This window comes from Staurois parvus, unplaced genomic scaffold (assembly GCF_062004578.1).
Source record: "Staurois parvus isolate SC_StPar_1 unplaced genomic scaffold, SC_StPar_1.0 ptg003994l, whole genome shotgun sequence".
Classification (NCBI taxonomy): Eukaryota; Metazoa; Chordata; class Amphibia; order Anura; family Ranidae; genus Staurois; species Staurois parvus.
The window spans coordinates 1-21,121 of NW_028321789.1; the positions used below are offsets into that span (position 1 = coordinate 1).

General features: G+C 45.4%; 1 protein-coding gene across 1 annotated transcript; it reads right to left on the minus strand.

Annotated features, from left to right (window-relative positions):
- Positions 1–5,659: 5,659 nt before the first annotated feature.
- On the minus strand, positions 5,660–20,685 carry LOC149427128 (lysine-specific demethylase 4A-like). Its single transcript, XM_089668234.1, has 12 exons — positions 20,398–20,685; positions 19,765–19,882; positions 18,992–19,173; positions 15,671–15,866; positions 15,179–15,255; positions 15,027–15,082; positions 14,254–14,362; positions 13,985–14,170; positions 12,565–12,732; positions 11,460–11,579; positions 10,725–10,817; positions 5,660–8,709 (listed from the first exon to the last, which is right to left on the minus strand). Exons 1-12 carry the CDS (start codon positions 20,635–20,637, stop codon positions 8,569–8,571), a joined length of 1,686 nt encoding a protein of 561 aa, XP_089524360.1. The 5' UTR covers positions 20,638–20,685; the 3' UTR covers positions 5,660–8,568.
- Between the last annotated feature and the right edge of the window lie 436 nt (positions 20,686–21,121).

A 21,121-nucleotide genomic window follows, 5' to 3' on the forward strand; every position in this document is an offset into this window, starting at 1 on the left:
CCCCGAAATCGGTCTGCCAAACGCGGTGCGACGTGCATAATTGGATCGCAATGGTGTGATTGCTCATGCCATCCGATTGTAGTGCGGACCAATAAAAAGAATCCTGCACCTTTTTGCTGCGGATGAGGTGTGATTTCAGCCATGCAAGATGTACGGCTCAAATCGCACCGCGCAGAATTCGCGTATGATTTGCACAGGGATGCGGTGCGGTTCCTGTGAGAATCACATGCAATATGCCGCACCACAGAAGTGTGAATCCGGGCTTAGTGTCATTTCTCTCTGCCGCCTCCTTCCTCTGCTATCAGCATGAGTCACTTCTGACAAGTTTTCCTGACACCACGAGAAAAATGGTGACAGGGGAGGGACCGCCAGCAGATTGACAGCCTCAGCTCTGTTCCTGTGTGCTTTGTGAAGAGGGGGTGTGTATCTCGTCCCTCCAATCAGATTTCAGAGCTCTCCTGACTGAGCTCTGCAGGGTGTCATTTCAGCTCATCACCCCCTTTTTCAGAAATCTCAGACAAGCTGTATAAATTCAGCACTTTGAATGGATGTAGAGAAGAGAAGACATCAGGTAAACAGATACAACTTACAGTATATAGGCCGGTCACTTCACTGGGTATATGGAGAGTTTACAACCACTTTAGCCCCCTTTCACACGGACGGTCCGATTGGGTGCCCGTTTTTCAAGTGGACCCGATCAAAATCTCCCTTCTCCTCTATGGAGCGGTGGGTGTAAATGGAGACTTGTCCGTTTACACCCGCCAACATCCAATCCGATCCGCAAGAAAGAAACAGACGGGGATCCGTTCCCCTTCCGTCCATCGGATCGGATTGGATGGCAGTTGGATGGAAGAAGACAGGCGGCCCATTTCCATCCAACCGCCCATCATTGGTATCAGTGGGGGGAATAGTGCCCCATCATTGGTGTCAGTGTGAGGAATAGTGTCCCATCATTGGTGTCAGTGGGGGGAATAGTGCCCCATCATTGGTGTCAGTGGGGGGAATAGTGCCCCATCATTGGTGTCAGTGGGAGGAATAGTGCCCCATCATTGGTGTCAATGGGAGGAATAGTGTCCCATCATTGGTGACAGTGGGAGGAATAGTGCCCCATCATTGGTGTCAGTGGGAGGAATAGTGCCCCATCATTGGTGTCAGTGGGAGGAATAGTGCCCCATCATTGGTGTCAGTGGGAGGAATAGTGCCCCATCATTGGTATCAGTGAGAGGAAGAGTGCCCCATCATTGGTGTCAGTGGGGGGGAATAGTGCCCCATCATTGGTGTCAGTGGGGGGGAATAGTGCCCCATCATTGGTGTCAGTGGGGGGAATAGTACCCCATCATTGGTGTCAGTGGGGGGGAATAGTGTACTTGTCGGTGTCCGTGGCCGGAATGTTGCCTCACTGTTGCTGACGGGGGGGGGGGGGGTATAATGCCCCAAGGGCTGCATAAAAGTAACCAAAGATCCACATCTAGTTTGGAGACCACTGGCCTAGGTGATTGGAGTGGAAGTGGGTAACACCGCCCCTCCCCCCCCCCCCCCAAGACCTCCAAAAGTGGGAGAGAAGGGAAGGTGTTAAAGTGGAACTTCCCTTTTAGGGTGATGTTTTGTTTTTAAAGAAGACGTTTAGTCCCCATAATGCTGCGCCCCCCTTATTTCAAAATCCGCCACATGCTCAGAAGGGATCTGCACGTGTGCCGAGTGTCCCCACACATGCGCAGACACCCCGAGATCCAGGTCCCCGGTAACCCTCATGCAGGTGCCATGAGGAGTAAGTAGTGCGCGGTCAATCTCGGGGGCCCCCCCAGACAAGGAGGGAGGGAATGTGCTGTAACACAAAAAAAAAAAAAAAAGTATCTAATAGTGGGAGAGGGAGGGGGTATAATGGGTACAAATAATTGTTTTTGGATGCAAAGATCTGCTTTATGGACTAAAAAAACAATCATTGAAGCTGAACTCCAGGAGACAATATCATCTAAATCCATCGATCGCGTCTTCTCGGAGATCTGTGCCGTCATCCAGAGTGAGACTTCCTGGCATAAAGACGGCTCTCCTTGTGCAGGGGACTGGTCTGGGCTCCGCCCCCCTCCTATAGTTTTAGATGCTGGCTGGAAAATGATTGCCCCTCCTACAGTTCTGATGATGTCACTGCTTTTTTTTTTTTGTAAACACAAGATAATATCTGGGTTTGCAAAGGTATTTGATGCACAGAGTAGATTTATACCCTTTGCAGCCATTAAGCAATACATTTAAAGGGAGATTTTTTTTTGTGCATTTTTTTTTTTTAGTTGGTAACCTCCCTAGCGGTCTGATTATGTCCGTATTTCTGTGCTCAAAGCGGTACATTTTTTTGCATGGAAATATGTATTTTTTTATTGTAGGCTGTAATTTTTAGGAATAACTCACTGAAATCTGTCCGAACAAGAGTCTAGTAAACATCCCGGGGAGGATAAAATTTGAAACACGAAATCATAAATTATAATTTAATAAATAATCATAAAAAATAATAATATAATAATAATAAATTTAATTCAATAATATAATCAAACCAAAAACACTGAAATGTGAAATATAGCGCCAAGTTCGCACATCGCTGAGCTCAGTCGCAGAATCGTTTTCAGTGTCTGATGAGGAATTTCCCCCACCAATCATTATCACTCAATTCTGCAAGTGGTTCTGATTTACTATCGCTGTTCTCTAGCCGGTCTAAAACCGCGTCTGACCTAAAGGGACGCTTTTTGGACGCCATGGACGTTTCTCAGTTTCCAGGCAGAAAGAACAGTAATAATGCAGGCAGGGCGCCGGACAAAGCACTCGGGACACAATGTATGTGAAATGGTTTGATACAGGAATGTTATACGATGTGATTTTAGTGGATTTAGTGAATGTCACTTTACACAGGGTGGATAAAAATCAATGAAAAAAAAAAGATTTTTTTTAAAATCAGATTTTTTTGATATATATATATATATAAAATGCTTTTTGAGGAAAATATATTACCATCCAAAGGTTATTCCATCATGAAATAAAGATTAGTTTTTTAATTATGTAGAATAAGGCTGTATATGTTTCATTGTTTTGGTACATAAATTCCATGAATCCATTCACAATGTCGCTCTCCAGAGGTTTCTGTAAGATTATTGGGCAGTTTCTCTGCCTACAAGATATTATCACAGATGTCGGATTACTTTTGCAGTTCTCAAAACTGAATGTGACTCAGCGGAGATCACATGACTCTTCACAGCAAAAATGTTATAACATGAACAGAGGTAAGAAAAAGACCTTCATCCTAACTTCTACAAACCTATGAATACAGAATCCACCCCTTCACTGCCAAGGTGCAAGAAGTTCAGTGAATAGAATAGAAACAATATTTTTCTGATTGTTTGGAGTGGAATAGATCTGCACGAGGAGGGAGGGGCCGACAGTGTAAGGTTCTTAAAATATATATATTTTGTTTAGCCAAATTAGGTAACAAACATGGATGTTTAACCCCTTGCCTACCAGGCACTTATACCCCCTTATTTACCAGGCCAATTTTCAGCGCTGCCGCACTTTGATTGACAATTGCGCGGTCATGCAACATTGTACCCATATGAAATTTTGATCATTTTTTTCTCACAAATAGAGCTTTCTTTTGGTGGTATTTAATCGCCACTGGGCGCTTTACTTTTTGCGCTATAAATAAAAAAAAAGTGCAAAAAATTTGGAAAAAAAAAAAAGTTTCTTTTATAAAATTTTTCAAACAGGTATTTTTTCTCCTTCACTGATGTGCATTGATGAGGCGGCACTGATAGGCAGCACTAAAGGGCACTGATAGGCAGTACTAATGAGGTGGCACTGATAGGTGACACTGATTATGGGTACTGATAGACGGCACTGACTGGCACAACCCCTGGGCACTGACTGGTAGCACTGATGGGCTGCACTGGTGGGCAGCACTGCAGAGTGGCACAGGTGGGTGCACTGCTGGGCACAGGTGGGCGGAGCTAGTGGGCGCACTGCTGGGCACAGGTGGGTGGAACTTGCGGGTGGCACTGCTGGGCACCGATCATCAGTGCTCTGATGATCGGTGCCGATCCCCGCTCTGACAACTGCCGGTTCTCGGCAGTACTTTCCTCACGATCTGACAGCGTGAGGAAAGTGCAGCCGAGAACCGGCACTTGCATTTCCTTCTGATCAGCGTGTCATTGGACACCGCTGATCAGGTGGTAAAAGGCCGCTGTGATTGGCCTTTTGCCACATCACGTGATCAGCTGTGTCTGTAAGACACAGCTATCACGGATATCGCCGGGTGCGCGCCCCCTGGGGTGCGTTCTGGGTGGACGTCATATGACGTCCACTCAGAACTGGCCGGCTGCAGTGCAGCCGTCATTCGGCTATCTGCGGTCGGCAACTAGTTAATCAAATCACAGACGCTGGAATGTTATTGTTTCAGTTGAATAAATCTATTTAAATTGTTATTATTAAGGTGATGATTATTTTTCTCCTTCCTAAGTACAACAGAAAAGTTGTCCAAATATGAATGATTAACCTATTAAACTGGGGATAAAAAAACTAATATGAAAAGTTATTCTAAAAATCTTCATCTCCTTGTATATTAAAGTTATACCAGAAGAATTAGTCTTTATGTAGAAAACGAGGATTTACATCCAGCCTTACCGACTAGCGATTTAAATCAAATCCATCCTGCTTTTACAATTTTCAAATTTCCCGCCAGCTCAAGACAGATGCTTGCATCCGCCGGAGGACATTGCCGGGGACACTGCAGGGGGGACATCGCAGGGGCGCAGGACAAGGTAAGTGATCGAGAGATCCCGGAGCCGCGCCGCATGGTATTCCCGAGTGTACCTCGGGGGTTACCGCTTGTGGTGCTCAAGCTTTACCCCGAGCTACACTCGGGAATACCGCCAAGGAGGTTAAATGATCCAGCCATCACTTTTTCCTGACCAGTTCTTAAAGTGGAGCTCCACACAAAAGGGGAAGTTCTGCTTTAAAGCATTTCTAAAAAGGGTCATTTTTTTTTGGTAAAATAATAAACATGTCTATACTTACCTGTGTGTAGTGGTTTTGCGCAGAGCAGCCCTGATCCTCCTCTCAGTTCCCCCGCAGGCTGTCTGTCGGGTGCCCCCACAGTTAGCAGGTTGCTATGGGGGCCCCCGCTGCTCCGTATGTCTATTCACACACGGAGCCACAGCTTATCCCTGCCCCCTCTCTCTTCATTGGCTGACTCGGCCAATGAGAAGGCAGAGACCCAGGACAGCTGAGGCCGTTGTGTAAACCACTGGATTACGATCAGGCTCAGGTATTGAAGGGGGGCTGCTGCATACAGAAGGTTTACCTTCATTCATAGAATGCATGAAGGTAAAACAAACAAACAAAAAAAAAAAAAATTTAAAAAGTAAAATTAAAAAAAAAAAAAAAAAAACAACAACAAACAAACCTAAAACCAAAAACACATTCTCCCTTTACAACCACTTTAAGATGGTTCAGCGGTTTGAATAGTCTGTTGGACTGGATTTGGCCTTTCCAGAACGGCAGCGCAAAGCCCGGATCATCATCATTAACAGACGCTTTCTATGCGTTTCGTTAAAACACCGCCCTGCCATAATGTCCAACACACGCACGCGCACACACACGTTAGGAAAAACACAACGCCGAGTCATTTTTATTTTTTTATTTTTTATTTAAATACCACATATATTCAAATAATATTCAGACACAATAGCTGCACGCCACACAAGTTTATTGCTAAAATTAATGCTCTACGATGCCATATAATTTAATGTTTAGAAAAAAAAAAAAAAAGATTTTGTATTTTTTTTTTTTTTTATTACAATACAGAGGGGATGTGATGCTGCAGAAATCAGCATCAGGAAAAAGTTCTGCACCTCTAGAGTGGAGAGGAAAAAAAATAAAAGTTACAAAAGCAATTTCTGGTGGTTATGGATTCCGATAGCGGGGGTCCCTGTCCTAGAGACTTGACCTGCTCCATCCCCATAGACAGCGATTTATGTGTCTGCAAAAAGAACAAAAAACATACAGGAGGTGCTAGAAAAAGGCATTTGGTCACCTGCTGCCCTTTCCTCTGGCTGCGAGGCATGCTGGGACTTTTAGTTCCTAAAGGGGAAAAAAAAAAAAAGAAAAAAGGGCCAAAAGTGGCAAATAGAGGGCTACAGGTTTACTGTTCTGCAAAAGAAACCAAAAAATTCCAACAAAGGCTAAGTGAGAAATACCTGCCGAGACGACCCGCGGGGCCCTCTGCCGAGACGACCCGCGGGGCCCTCTGCCGAGACGACCCGCGGGGCCCTCTGCCGAGACGACCCGCGGGGCCCTCTGCCGAGACGACCCGCGGGGCCCTCTGCCGAGACGACCCGCGGGGCCCTCTGCCGAGACGACCCGCGGGGCCCTCTGCCGAGACGACCCGCGGGGCCCTCTGCCGAGACGACCCGCGGGGCCCTCTGCCGAGACGACCCGCGGGGCCCTCTGCCGAGACGACCCGCGGGGCCCTCTGCCGAGACGACCCGCGGGGCCCTCTGCCGAGACGACCCGCGGGGCCCTCTGCCGAGACGACCCGCGGGGCCCTGGGGGAGGGACTATAAGCACTAGTCTTACACACGCTTCATTATAAATATAGTCTTTAAATTAACTAGCAGTTTTTTGTGTTTTTAAAAAAAAAGACATTAACTTAAGTGTCCGTAAACCCAAAATCCCCCAAATTATTGGCTGTTATTGTGCGCTCAACATTCCTGTCTTTCCTATATTCTGTAAAAGCGGGTTGATCTAGTCATTTCCCTTTGCCTCCATATTCAGAGGGGAAACGCTCTTCCAGTCCATCATCCATCTTCAGCGTTGCCTCTCTGATCATGACCTGCTCTGAACCAGAGTGTTCAATGTAAGGAAGTCAACATCTGCCCCTGAACTATGCAAAAGAACACATTGCTAGCATCCCTTTATATAGGCATGTTGCTCTCCACTAGCAACTGCGGACATTAGCTGTGCAATCTGTTGCAGAAGCAGCCGATAAGAGTAATCAAGCTAATAATTAGCTTTGCAATCTGCCGGTCAGTTGCAAAGCTAAAGTCAAGCAACTGATCAGCAGATTGCAAAGCTAAAGTCAAGCAACTGATCAGCAGATTGCAAAGCTAAAGTTAAGCAACTGATCAGCAGATTGCAAAGCTAAAGTCAAGCAATCTGCTGAAGTCTTTAGCACCCATTGCTCTCAAAGGCCCAGAAAGCAGCATGCACATCTAAAAGGGATGGCGGGGAAGTGTTCTTTCATATCAGGCTCAGTTTCTTCTGACGCTGAAACTAATTACACCCCGCTGTCAGACAGTGAGGTGGTACACGTTACATCACTTGAGTGCAAGATAAGAGGCCAAAAAAAGTCGCTTTACGTTAAATGGCCATAAATAGCATCTCTCCAAATGTAGGGTCCTCTTTAATCCTCGTATGCAATGAGTATTTCCAATGGGTTTACATACACTTTAAAAATTGATCGACTCCCCAACTGCTCCTAGCTGCGTTGTTGAAGGAGCTTCTTCAGAAACAAAGTTTCCTCTGAACCATGAAATACCAGATTTGATCCTCAAAAGCTGAAATTTTGTGTTTTGTGACCCAGAATATGACACTGTTCATTTTTTTTTTATTATTATTCGTTTAAGCTGATAAACTATATTTCAAGGTCACGAAAGTTCAGAAGAGCAGGCTGGTGTTCAACGCTCATCGGTGACGGCGGAGAAGGAACGCGATGTCTGGATGTTGATAAAGCACAAAAAGCAGACATCCCCCTCCCCCATCGATTTGGAGACTTGGTACCAGATATGAATTCTGAAATCCTGAAGGTTTTAAAAACCAGACGTTTAGCTGTTAGGACGAGAGGTAGACACTCACTGGATCTTAGAGGAAAAAAAAATGCCTAATATTGAACCCGTCACCGTTTCCCCATAGACTCATGTTAATCTGCAGTTTATTTATTCAGCAGGAAACACGTCCATCACCTCATACAATGCCACAAATATCAAAACTGAACCCAGCCATCCAATGTCCAAATTTATCAAACTGAAAACAAATGGTCAGCAGGGAGGAAAAAAACAAAAAAAAAAAAAAAAAACCACCAACCACCAAAAAAACAAAGAAAAAAAAAACCAAAAATATAAAAATAAATTAAAAAAAAAAAAAAGTTCCCATCAATGTCATTGATTTCCAAGGCTCCTTCGGGGGATTGGCTACAGAGGGCGAGGCAAGAGAGCCAGTCATAGAAGAGGAAATTGGTAACACTGTTCCAAGAAGTAGGTGGAGCCTTCAGTAACCTCCGCAAGCTCAAAAGCCAACAAAAAAGGGAAAAAATGCCAACAGAAAAAAAAAGTTGGTGCAGAGACCCGGGACAGTTCAGCCAAGTTGTCCTTTACCCATCATGCTTTGCAAAGAGAAGGCGGGGCCTCAGAATCCGAAGGTGGAAAGAGTCCAGTCACAGTAAAGAAGATTATAAAGGTCCCAACAGAACAAAAAGACGGTTGGCCAGGGTTGTGCGCTGCCCCCTATGTGGAGCTGCTGAGCAGTGCAACCTCCTCACTCCATGATGGCGCGGTACAAGGCGGGCTCGATGTAGTCCTCCCTATACCTGGAGTTGATGACTCGCTGTCTTTTCACCTCTTGCTTCACTTCCTGCTCTGTGAAGATTTCCGTAAAGCGCATGTCGGACGCCACAGACTGTCAGACGGGAAAAAAGAAATAAAAATTAGGAAACAAAGTTTAACCACTTATACCGAGCTCTTTCAACCCCCTCCCTGTCCCGGCCAATTTACAGCTCCGTCACACTTTGAATGACAATTGTGCAGTCATGCAACACTGTACCCACATACATTTTTTTTTAGAGCTTTCTTTTGGTGGTATTTAATCACCATTAGGTTTTGTTTTTTTAGTTTCTGCAAAATGGGCTCTATACATCACCACAATGGATTTGAAATGAAACGAACAACAACGATGCTCTGCCAGGCCTCTACTGCAACTGTCTTCAGTTCCTGCTTGTTCTTGGGGCATTTTCCCTTCAGTTTTGTCTTCAGCAAGTGAAATGCTCAATCGGATTCAGGTCAGGTGATGGACTTGGCCATTGCAGAACATTCCACTTCTTTGGTGGCTTTTGCAGTCTGCTTTGGGTCATTGTCCATCTGCACTGTGAAGCATCCAATGAGTTGTGAAGCATTTGGCTGAATATGAGCAGATAATATTCCCGAAACACTTCACAATTCATCCGGCTGCTTCTGTCAGCCGTCACATCATCAATAAATACAAGAGAAGCAGTTCCATTGGCAGCCATACATGCCCACGCCATGACACTACCACCACCATGATCACTGATGAGGTGGTATGCTGAGGATCATGAGCAGTTCCTTCTCCATACTCTTCTCTTCCCATCACTCTGGTACAAGTTGATGTCGGTCTCATCTGTCCATAGGATGTTGTTCCAGAACTGTGAAGGCTTTTTTACATGTCGTTTGGCAAACTCTAATCTGGCCTTCCTGTTTTTGAGGCTCACCAATGGTTTCCATCTTGTGGTGAACCCTCTGTATTCACTCTGCTGAAGTCTTCTCTTGATTGGTTACTTTGACACACATACACCTACCTCCTGGAGAGTGTTCTTGATCTGGCCAACTGTTGTGAAGGGTGTTTTCTTCACCAGGGAAAGAATTCTTCGGTCATCCACCACAGTTGTTTTCCGTGGTCTTCCGGGTCATTTGGTGTTGCTGAGCTCACCGGTGCGTTCCTTCTTTTTAAGAATGTTCCAAACAGTTGTTTTGGCCACGCCTAATGTTTTTGCTATCTCTCTGATGGGTTTGTTTTGTTTTTTCAGCCTAATGATGGCTTCACTGATAGTGACAGCTCTTTGGATCTCATCTTGAGAGTTGACAGCAACAGATTCCAAATGCAAATAGCACACTTGAAATGAACTCTGGACCTTTTATCTGCTCATTGTAATTGGGATAATGAGGGAATAACACACACCTGGCCATGGAACAGCTGAGAAGCCAATTGTCCCATTACTTTTGGTCCCTTAACAAGTGGGAGGCACATATGCAAACTGTTGTAATTCCTACACCGTTCACCTGATTTGGATTTAAATACCCTCAAATTAAAGCTGACAGTCTGCAGTTAAAGCTCATCTTGTTCGTTTCATTTCAAATCCATTGCGGTGGTGTATAGAGTCAAAAATGTTAGAATTGTGTTGATGTCCCAATATTTATGGACCTGACTGTAAACAATGTACCAACAACCTCACACAGGAGCAGTGGGGACACCGCATGTAAACAATGTACTGACAGCCTGGCCTCACACAGGAGCAGTGGGGATGCGGAAGGGAAAAAATGTACTGACAGCCTCGCCGGTTATCTCTTTTCCTCACAGACATGACATGTGAGCAAAGGACTGACTATAACTAATAAGTCTGTTTACATGTGATCAGCTGTGATTCAACACAGCTGACCACACGATAAAGGGCTGCTGTGATTGGCTCTTTACCCCGATCTGTGATCAGCTGTGCCCACAAGAAAAACAGGAGTCACAGAGCATGCCCCAGAGGGCGCACAGGGGGTGGACCTTGGAGAGGACCTCCTCTCAGAACCAGACGAATGCACTGCAGCAGTGTTTCAGCGATCATTTGGATGGCAAGCAGTTAAACATTCCAACCGACACCAAACACAGAACATGATTGACAGCCAAATACTCACCAGACGGGACTTCACTTTCTTTGGCAACTCTTCATCAAGAGTGTACACGTCGTCCCTCTTTGCTGGGAGCTGAGAGCCATCCTCGAACTCCACCTAAAAATATATAAAAAAAAAAAAAAAAAAAAAAAAAAAAAAAAAAAAAAATTGTACTGTAACCAAGGATACGGGATGATTTAAAAAAAAAAAAAAAAAACTTCACAACAAAGTCTTAGAGATGGAAGACAAACCTAACAAGAAAATGTAAAGCTCAACCGACGTCTCAGCATTAGGATTTGTGATGATTTCTGCCTGGAAACGCATTGAGAATGTCACTTCCTGCCCTCCCGCTGCAGTGCAGAGCTGAAGTAACAGCCACACCCCCTCGGCGCACGTGTTCTCACACAGACGCGTATTGCAGAGCAAGAGGGCATGTCTGACAAGTACCACCTGCACTACCTGTGGTGCCTACTGGACTGACCAGCCTATTCAGAGCCTTCACATGAGCTCAGGAGAGATCGATCGTATATTAGACTGCAGGTGGGAAGTTGTCGCTTCTAACGGTCTTCCCTCCCTCACTTATGTTTAATATTCTTTCGGCCAAATATTTCCCGGTGACATTGCTGGACAACTTTTATCTGACCTCATATCTGCTGGGCTTTTAGTGATACATTCATACACACAAAAGAAAAAACAAAAAAACCCCACACAACACAAAAACAAAAGAACACAAAAAACACACAAAACAAAAACGCTTACCTGGTACATCTGTATAGTGTGCGATGCAACAAACTTTGCTCCATACACAAGGCCATCAGTCCAGCGGACCTGAACGATATCCCCGGCGGCTGGAGGACCCAAATTAAGACAGTCGCGGCTCTGCAGATAAAAATGGAAAAAAAAAAATTATTTTCCAAATATAAAAAAAAAAACTTTCCTTGGCATTCCAGGCATTAGAGACAAAAGATGCGCAGCACAGAGATGGTGAGAACCCCTCAATGGGTACAGCAGGTGTACAGACCCAGGAACTCCACACAGGAATGGTGGGCACTGTCATAATGGGCACAGCGGGTGTACAGACCCGGGAGTTCCCACCAATAGAATCCCTAATGCAGGCCATAGACAGGTCGAAAACCGGCAGTTTTTAATTTAAAAAAAAAAACGAAAAAACAACCCACAAAAACGGCCGATTTTCGTCCCGTCTACGGCCGGCATTTAATTACTTCTGTCCGCTATTATATTTGACATGAAAAGTCTTGCGGTTGCAACAATGTATCCATTTCGGATACAGATGCTTTTATTCGGATGCAAATAGATACATTGTTGCAACCGCAAGACTTTTCATATAAAATATAATAGTGGACTGGAATTCTTATTCTTGGAGGTCACGGCTCATGTGGAGATTTTTTAATTGGCTGGGAAAATCAGCCAGTCAAAAATCAGACGCAAATTTTCCAACTTTACCAAAAAAAAAAAAAAAAAAAAAAAAAAAAAAAAAAAAAAAAGTGCCAAAACCCCAAAAAACAGCCGACCAATGAACCCACTAACTGTGTGAAAATTGTCCGATTTTCTACCTGTCTATGGCCGGCACAAGTTTATTGCCAAACAGACATATCCGTGTTCGGTAGAGCGACCCTTTTCATGTATAATAACAGTCTGAAGTTTCTCAGACCCCCAGTCTGTGAGCCGGCCAGCAGAGATAAACTCCCAAGTATAATCAATACCACCCAGGACTGGTGGATCCCCATTTTTGAGGGACCCCCCCACAGATACACAATCAGGGGAGCTGCCATTTCCCAAGCAATGTAGGGGATCCATATCCACGCATTGGGCATCTCAGGTTCAGGTCAGAGTCGGCTCTTACCACGATATCCTCTGGATAGAGATTGTCACTGAAGGAGCCATCATCAAAATTGACCTCGTAGAAGGTTTCCTTTGTCAGCTTGACCACCTCGCTCTGGTAGTAACGGCCATTCTTGTGTTTGGCGATGACCGTCTGCCCCAATACGATGTCTCTGTCGGCGTCTTTGCCCTGTCGAGAGAGAAATGGAAGATGCAGCTTTAGGCTCCTCCCCGCCTATAAACCTACAAATACTTCCTGTGCACCAGATTTAAGTACATAGGAAATGAGGATTTACATTGGCGACCATTGATGGTCTTCTTCTGAAAATGCCAAAATGTCTTGCCTGTCCATGAAGCATTTAGGAGAAAGAAGGGGAACCAGAACTCCACCAGGCTTCATCATGCTGTGATGGCCAAGAAAGGGGCCTATGACCCTACAACTTCTATGCCCCCATAGTAAAGGGGATGGGGGGGGGGGGCATAGAAGATGAGTGGTTCTAGGCCTCTTCCTTAGGGGGTAGGGCATGAAGAAGCCTCGGTAGGGTTCTGGTCAATCTCCCATCCTCCAACTGTAAATGGGGACATAGAAGATGCAGGATTATAGGGAGGTCAATACCCATAGGAAGTAGGGTGTGAGGAAATCCGTATAGGGCTCTGGTTCCTCTCCTGCCCCATAGTAAAGTGGTTACAGGCATAGAAGATGATTTGGTTCTAGGCCTTTTCCTCAGGGTGTAGGGTATGAAGAAACCTGGGTAGGGTTCTGGTCCATCTCCCATCCTCAATTGTAAATGGGGACATAGAAGATGCAGGATTATAGGGAGGTCCATACCCTTAGGAGGTAGGGTGTGAAGAAATCTGGATAGGGATCCGGTTCCTCTCCTGCCCCATAGTAGATTACTTCACACCCTACCTCCTAAGGGTACGGACCTCCCTATAATCCTGCATCTTCTATGTCCATTTACAACTGGAGGATGGGAGATGGACCAGACCCCAACCCAGGTTTCTTCATGCCCTACCCCCTAAGGAAGAGACCTAGAACCACTCATCTTCTATGCCCCCTAACCCCTTTACTATGGGGTAGGAGAGGAACCAAAGCCCTATACAGATTTCTTCACACCCTACTTCCTATGGGTATTGACCTCTCTATAATCCTGCATCTTCTATTTCCCCATTTACAATTGAGGATGTGAGATGGACCAGAACCCTACCCAGGCTTCTTCTATGTCCCCATTTACAATTGGAGGATGGGAGATGGACCAGAACCCTACCCAGGCTTCTTCTAAGTCCCCATTTACAATTGGAGGATGGGAGATGGACCAGAACCCTACCCAGGCTTCTTCATGCCCTACCCTCTAAAGGAAGAGGAGGCCTATAACTGCTCATCTTAAAATACCGGCAGAGAATCGATTCTTTATCAATCCAAAAACCGAACTCCACATTACCTCATTCTGGGAGGGTTTGTGTCTGGAGCAGGTTATGAACACCACGAAGGGCCAATCGTCCGGCTGCATCATCACTCCAGCAGCCTGGGCGCAGGAGACATGGAACGACGTGGGGCATCGGCCGTGTGAGCACTGGACGCAGCATCCCGCCACCCTCTTTCGCCTCTTCTTGCAGAAAGCACATTTCTAGAACAAAGATGGAGGAGATCAGCACCTTTTGAAACAAAAATCACCAAAAGCGAAAGACCCAACAAAGCCAGAACACATACCAGCCGGAACCTCATCAAGGGGATTTTACTGATGTCTACAGGACGCCTCTCGGCAATGTTGACAAATTTTGCTTCGGCAATGGCTACGGCACACATGACGTGAACCCACCTGGCAAATAAAAATTCAGAATGATCGTTTTACAGAATTTATAACAGCAAAAAGTCTGTGCAGCACTTCTAAAGAAGAACACAGAATACAGATACAATGCAAGAGGGTTAGGAGGGTCCTGTGCATGGGAGCTTACACTCTGAAAGGAAGAGGCAAGGGATACAAAATAGTAATAACTGTGTGGGATGAGCTAATAAAAAAAAAAGGGAAAAGAAAAAAAAAGGAAAAAGGAAAAGAAAAAAAAGGAAAAAGGAAAAGAAAAAAAAAGGAAAAAGGAAAAGAAAAAAAAGGAAAAAGGAAAAGAAAAAAAAAGGAAAAAGGAAAAGAAAAAAAAAGGAAAAAGGAAAAGAAAAAAAAGGAAAAAGGAAAAAGAAAAAAAAGGAAAAAGGAAAAAGAAAAAAAAGGAAAGGAAAAGAAAAAAAAGGAAAGGAAAAGGAAAGGAAGAGAGGGAAAGGGAAGAGAGGGAAAGGGAAAGGAAAAGAAAAGGGAAAGGAAAAGAAAAGGGAAAGGAAAAGAAAGGGAAAGGAAAGAAAAGGGAAAGGAAAAGAAAAGGAAAAGGAAAAGGAAAAGAAAAGGGAAAGGAAAAGAAAAGGGAAAGGAAAAGAAAGGGAAAGGAAAAAACTACCATACCCAAATCACAAGACTTCACTCCCACACTACATACCGGTTATCATTGGCTTTCTGTAACGCTCCACCTCTCAGAGAACACAGGCAGCAGTCCTAGGAAGAGCAGACAGATATGAGGGTGTCATCCAATAACAGATTACAGTAAGACATCAGTGCAGTTTGGTTAGGGGGGTGCTCTGGGGATCCTACCTGTGCGATGGCGTCCTCCTCACAGCGAGAACACATCCAGCCCTCCACAGCTTTGTCTTTGGACACGCCGTAACAACCTGCAGAGAAAAGGAAGAGATAAGAACCAGAGGACAAAAATGGGACTGGATAGGACCGATCCTTTAAAAGGCCCCTCCCCCCTTTTCCTTTGTTGGTACCTCTAGGGTTATGATCTGTGACAGATTAGTTTGCCGTTGAGAACATTCTCTAGCCGAGCTATATCACAGCCTCATGCCTGTTGGCAGCTTCCTCCCCATGACCTCTGAAGAACAATGAAGTGGCCCTCGTTAGGCCGCCCGAGGATCCCGGCTCTAGTTCTTACACTTCTTTGAACGTTTATTAAAACTTATTAATCAGGTCGTTCCTTTAAGCTCACAGGCCCCCCATCCTTCCCCAGGGTTCGGAGGTCAGACGCAGCTCCTGCCATTCATCCCCCGTGCCTGAGCTCAGCCTCAGTATACAGTGAGCACTTACTTGCATGTACACACACGTTGCACTTTGTGCAGGAGATCAGCAGGCTGGTTCCATCGTCTTCCAGGAACGGAGCTGACAGGTTCAGCTCGGTGTTGCAGCTGGTGGTTGTGAAGCACATCTCTGGGATAAGTGGTTTTGTTTTCAGCTGGAAGGCTACAGGGGTGGGAACGGCCTTGCTCTGAGTTTCACAATCAGACTTGAGAAGGGGAAAGAAAAAAAAAAAAGATTAACATTTGCCAGCTACAATTGTACCTCAGTTTACGAATTTAACGTGATCTCCAGGACGTTTCATATTGTGAAAAAAGGGTCGCTCTCACTATAGGTCAGTGCCGGTTTTTCAATGTAATTACCGGCTTTCCCCCCCCCCCCCCCCCCCCTTCACTATAGCTCAGAGAATCAGCTGTGACTTTCCCCCCCAGCTAAAAGAAACAAGGTTCCATTTTAGTTTATTTCCCTGAGTTAAAAGAAACAAGGTTTCCTTTTAGTTTATTGAGATAAAAGAAACAAAAGTATCCTTTAGCTCCAGGGAAAGTGACAGCTAATTCTGTGAGCTATAGTGAGGGAAAAAAAAAAAAAAAAAAAAAAAAAGGCAATTGTATTTAAACTATTGCTGCCACTGTTGTAAGATGTCATTCACCCGACATCCCTTTTTGATACAACACACTACTACTCATTCTCTCGGCTGAAACTTTGTGTAGGGCTCAACCTGTGGCCCTCCAGCTGTTGTGGAACTACAAGTCCCATCATGCCTCTGCGAGTCATGCTTTTAAACTGTCAGCTTTGCTTCATGGGACATGTAGTTCCGCTACAGCTGGAGGGCCACAGGCTGAACACCCATGGCACCGGGCAACTGTGGCCCTCCAGCTGTTGGTGAACTACAAGTCCCATTATACCTCTGTCTTTGGGAGTCATGTTTGTAACTGTCAGTTTTGCAATGCCTCATGGGACTTGTACTTCTACAACAGCTGGAGGGCCGCAGTTGCCCACCCCTGGTGTAGGGTATTGTATGGGATGCCTGTGGTTTGAGCTCAGGCACTGCAGTAGGGAATGCCTGTATACTGACCTCAAGCACTAAGCAGACTTGAGGGAATGGGAGTAAAGAAGCCCATAGATGATTCAGGTTTTGTCCTTCAACCAGCAGGTTGAATTGGGAGGAAAACAAAAAAAAAAAAAAAACCCACACCACACACACCAAAAACAGGATTAAAAACAAAAAAACAAAAAAAAAAAAAACACAAAAAAACACAAACACCACACAATCCAGCACACACTGACCTGGTTCCCCCACCCACACATTCACTGTGGATGGCAGAATCATGAACTGAGCAATTGTGTTCTGTCGGCAGGGAGATTTCCTTGCCATTAGAATACAATGATCAGTGCTGCTGGGTATAGCCTGCAGCACTGATTGAGCAGCATTCATCCAGCATGCGGGTCGTACAGAAGTCCATCAGTAAATCGATTTCTATACACACACAGTTTTCATACAAGGATTGAAATACCAGGCGGTCCCTGCAGAACCAGCTGAATTTTGATTCATGAATATCCGGCTACAAGAGCATTGGACAGACCCCATCTGCAGGCTGATTGGACAGGATGGAGGTCACAATCAAATATACTTTTTTCTATGCAAATAAAGTGGCCAGAGTAGTACTGTGTACACTATCAAGTGCTACAAAAATAAAAGTTTAACCTCTTGCCGACCGCGCATAGCCGAATGACGGTTTCACCGCGCCGGCCAGTTCTGAGTGGACGTCATATGACGTCCTCCCAGAACGCGCTCTCCTGCGCACCCCAGGGGGCGCGCACCCGGCGATCTCCGTGATCGCTGTGTCCTACGGACACAGCTGATCACGAGATGTGGTGAAAGGCCGATCCCACCGGCCTTTTACCACGTGATCAGCGGTGTCCAATGACACGCTGATCACAGGGAAATGCAAGTGCCGGTTCTCGGCTGCACTTTCCTCACGCTGTCAGATCGTGAGGAAAGTACTGCGAGAACCGGCAGTTGTCAGAGCGGGATCGGCACCGATCATCAGGGCACTGATGATCGGTGCCCAGCAGTGACACCCGCAAGTTCCGCCCAGCAGTGCGCCCACTAGCCCCGCCCACCCGTGCCCAGCAGTGCCACCCACCCGTGCCCAGCAGTGCCACCCACCCGTGCCCACATACCTGTGCCCACCAGTGCCACATACCTGTGCCCACCAGTGCCACATACCTGTGCCCACCAGTGCCACATACCTGTGCCCACCAGTGCCACATACCTGTGCCCACCAGTGCCACATACCTGTGCCCACCAGTGCCACATACCTGTGCCCACCAGTGCCGCCCACCAGTGCCACCCACCAGTGCCGCCTATCCGTGCCGCCTATCCGTGACCCCTAATTAGTGCTGTCTATCAGTGCCGCCTATCAGTGCCCTTTAGTGCTGCCTATCAGTGCCCATCAGTGCCCATCAGTGCCGCCATCAGTGCCCCATCAGTGCCGCCTATCAGTGCCCATCAGTGCCGCCTATCAGTGCCCTTCAGTGCCGCCTATCAGTGCCCATCAGTGCCGCCTATCAGTGCCCATCAGTGCCGCCTATCAGTGCCCATCAGTGCCGCCTATCAGTGCCCATCAGTGCCGCCTATCAGTGCCCATCAGTGCCGCCTATCAGTGCCCATCAGTGCCGCCTATCAGTGCCCATCAGTGCCGCCTATCAGTGCCCATCAGTGCCGCCTTATCAGTGCCCATCAGTGCCGCCTATCAGTGCCCATCAGTGCCGCCTATCAGTGCCCATCAGTGCCGCCTATCAGTGCCCATCAGTGCCGCCTATCAGTGCCCATCAGTGCCGCCTATCAGTGCCGCCTCATCAACGCAAATCAGTGAAGGAGAAAATATACCTGTTTGAAAAATTTTATAAAAGAAAACACACTTTTTTTTTTTCAAATTTTTTGCACTTTTTTTATTTATAGCGCAAAAAGTAAAGCGCCCAGTGGCGATTAAATACCACCAAAAGAAGCTCTATTTGTGAGAAAAAAATGATCAAAATTTCATATGGGTACAATGTTGCATGACCGCGCAATTGTCAAAGTGCGGCAGCACTGAAAGCTGAAAATTGGCCTGGTAAGGAAGGGGGTATAAGTGCCTGGTAGGCAAGTGGTTAACAAAAAAAGGCAGCAAGACAGCTTTACCCAGGCAGCCGGTCACAAATCAAATGAAGCAACACGCCTAATGAGCAACTTTAATTCATTTAAATTGTCACAAAGGAACCTTAAGATTTCCAAATCTCCCAAGCATCAGTTCTGCCCGGCAGCCACACTACTCTCCGGCGAGAGCTCACCTGATAATACGTCCTGAAGAGCAGACATACGGAGCAGTGCGGAGGGACCCGAGACATGGCCAGGTTGTATTCCCTCTCCAACTGGAAGGTCTGAGGTTTGTTCTGCCACAGCTGGCTCAGGGGTTTGGCCCAGGGCTCCGTCTCCTCAAACTCATCATCCCTCAGAGTCTGTTCAGGCTGGTCTGGAGGACAAGGAGGAAGAAATAAGAATTTAATGGCAAAAAAAAAAAAAAAAAATTAAAAAAAAAATTTAAAAAAAAATTATATATATATATATATATATATATATATATATATATATATATATATATATATATATATATATATATATATATATATATATATATATATATATACACACACACACACACACATACACACACACATATATATAAAATTTATGAAGATAATTGTATACAATTATTTGGAGGGGAAAAAAAAAAAAATATAATGCTAAAAAAAAAAATAAAAAAAAAAATAAAAAAAAAAAATATATATATATACATACATACATACATACATATATACACATACGATAAATACTGAAATATAGAATACTAAAATATATATATATTATAAATACTAAAACATAGATTAAAATATATATATTAAATAATACTGAAATATAGAATACTAAAATATATATAATAAAGAATACTGAAATATAGAATACTAACACATATACAATAATATATATATATATATATATATATATATATTATATTTTAATTTAGGGTTTACAACAACTTGAATTATACCATGAAGGCACCTACCATCTTCACTACTGCTGTCCTTCATCACCAATGGGTGGTAACGGGGGAGTTTGGAGAGGGGTTGTCTTCTGCTTTTGGCATTCTGGTGCTCCTGCATGTTCCGGTGCTTCCCAGCAACCTGCCAGAAAAATGTGTTACTGCTGAGATACAAGTCATGATGCATATAGCAGATCCTAAAGTTTCAGTAAAGAGGAATTCTGGCCCCGTGCAATCCATGCACTCCAGGATTTCTGGTGTCCTACACAGCCCCCGACAGCAGCATCCACTTCCTGGCTCCTGAAGTCATATTGCCTTCAAGAAAGTTTTACGTTGCCGAAAGAATCCATTTGAAATGGATTTTGTGATCTGCCCGACTAAAATGCCCCTCCCTGCCTGCTCGCCGTCTCCTCCAGCAATGTAAACATGTGTAGTTCAGCTTCGAGTGTTTGCCGGGCCAGTCTCCGAGAGCCAGAAGGACAGCCCCCTGCGCATGCGCAGGAATGACGTCATACCCCACCAGACAATGAAGAGGACCAAAGACCAGCAGCCCGGCACTGGCACAGGACCGCTGAACAGGTAAATATTGGGACTAGTTCTGCTGAAATGAGATTTTTAGTCATTTGGTTTACATCTACCTCCACCATGGACACTTACCTCCTCCAGCTCGTGTTCGGTAAAGCTGGCCATGGAGCTGGTTTTCTTCTGCACGGCAGCTTTGCCTTTGGAGTAGCTGTGCACACCGGCCTTTTTCTTCGTGGTGCATCTTTGCTGTGTGTCGGAATCTGTGTCCGATGAGGCCGCGCTGTCCGGGGAGCTGTCCTGGGATGACGAGGAGCTGTCTGCACTGGAGGACGGGCTGGCCGGGTTGGAGTATGGAGTGTAACTTTCTGGCATGCCATAATTTTCAACATTTTTCAAAGTTTCATATTGTTGTCCAGAAGACCCTGAAAAAGGAGGCAGATTGAAATGTATGAGAAAGAAAAAAAAACACTCTCCAGTCTTCAAACGGAATAAAATATCAAAGAAAAAAAAAAAAGGAAAAGAAAGTATGGGGTGATATTCTTCTACCCTATAAAGGGTGTAAGGCAGCTTTTTTTTCAAACTGGGGTCCTCTCAACTTATGAGCTGGGGGGTTAAAATGTGGCCCGACATTACCAAAAGGGCCACACAATGTTTAATATATGTAATGAGAGGAGTGTCAGACTGCAGACCTAATAGAGGAAATGAGGGTCAGAGAGCAAGGAGGGGGAGACAGAGCCAAGGAGGGGGAGACAGAGCCAAGGAGGGGGAGACAGAGCCAAGGAGGGGGAGACAGAGCCAAGGAGGGGGAGACAGAGCCAAGGAGGGGGAGACAGAGCCAAGGAGGGGGAGACAGAGC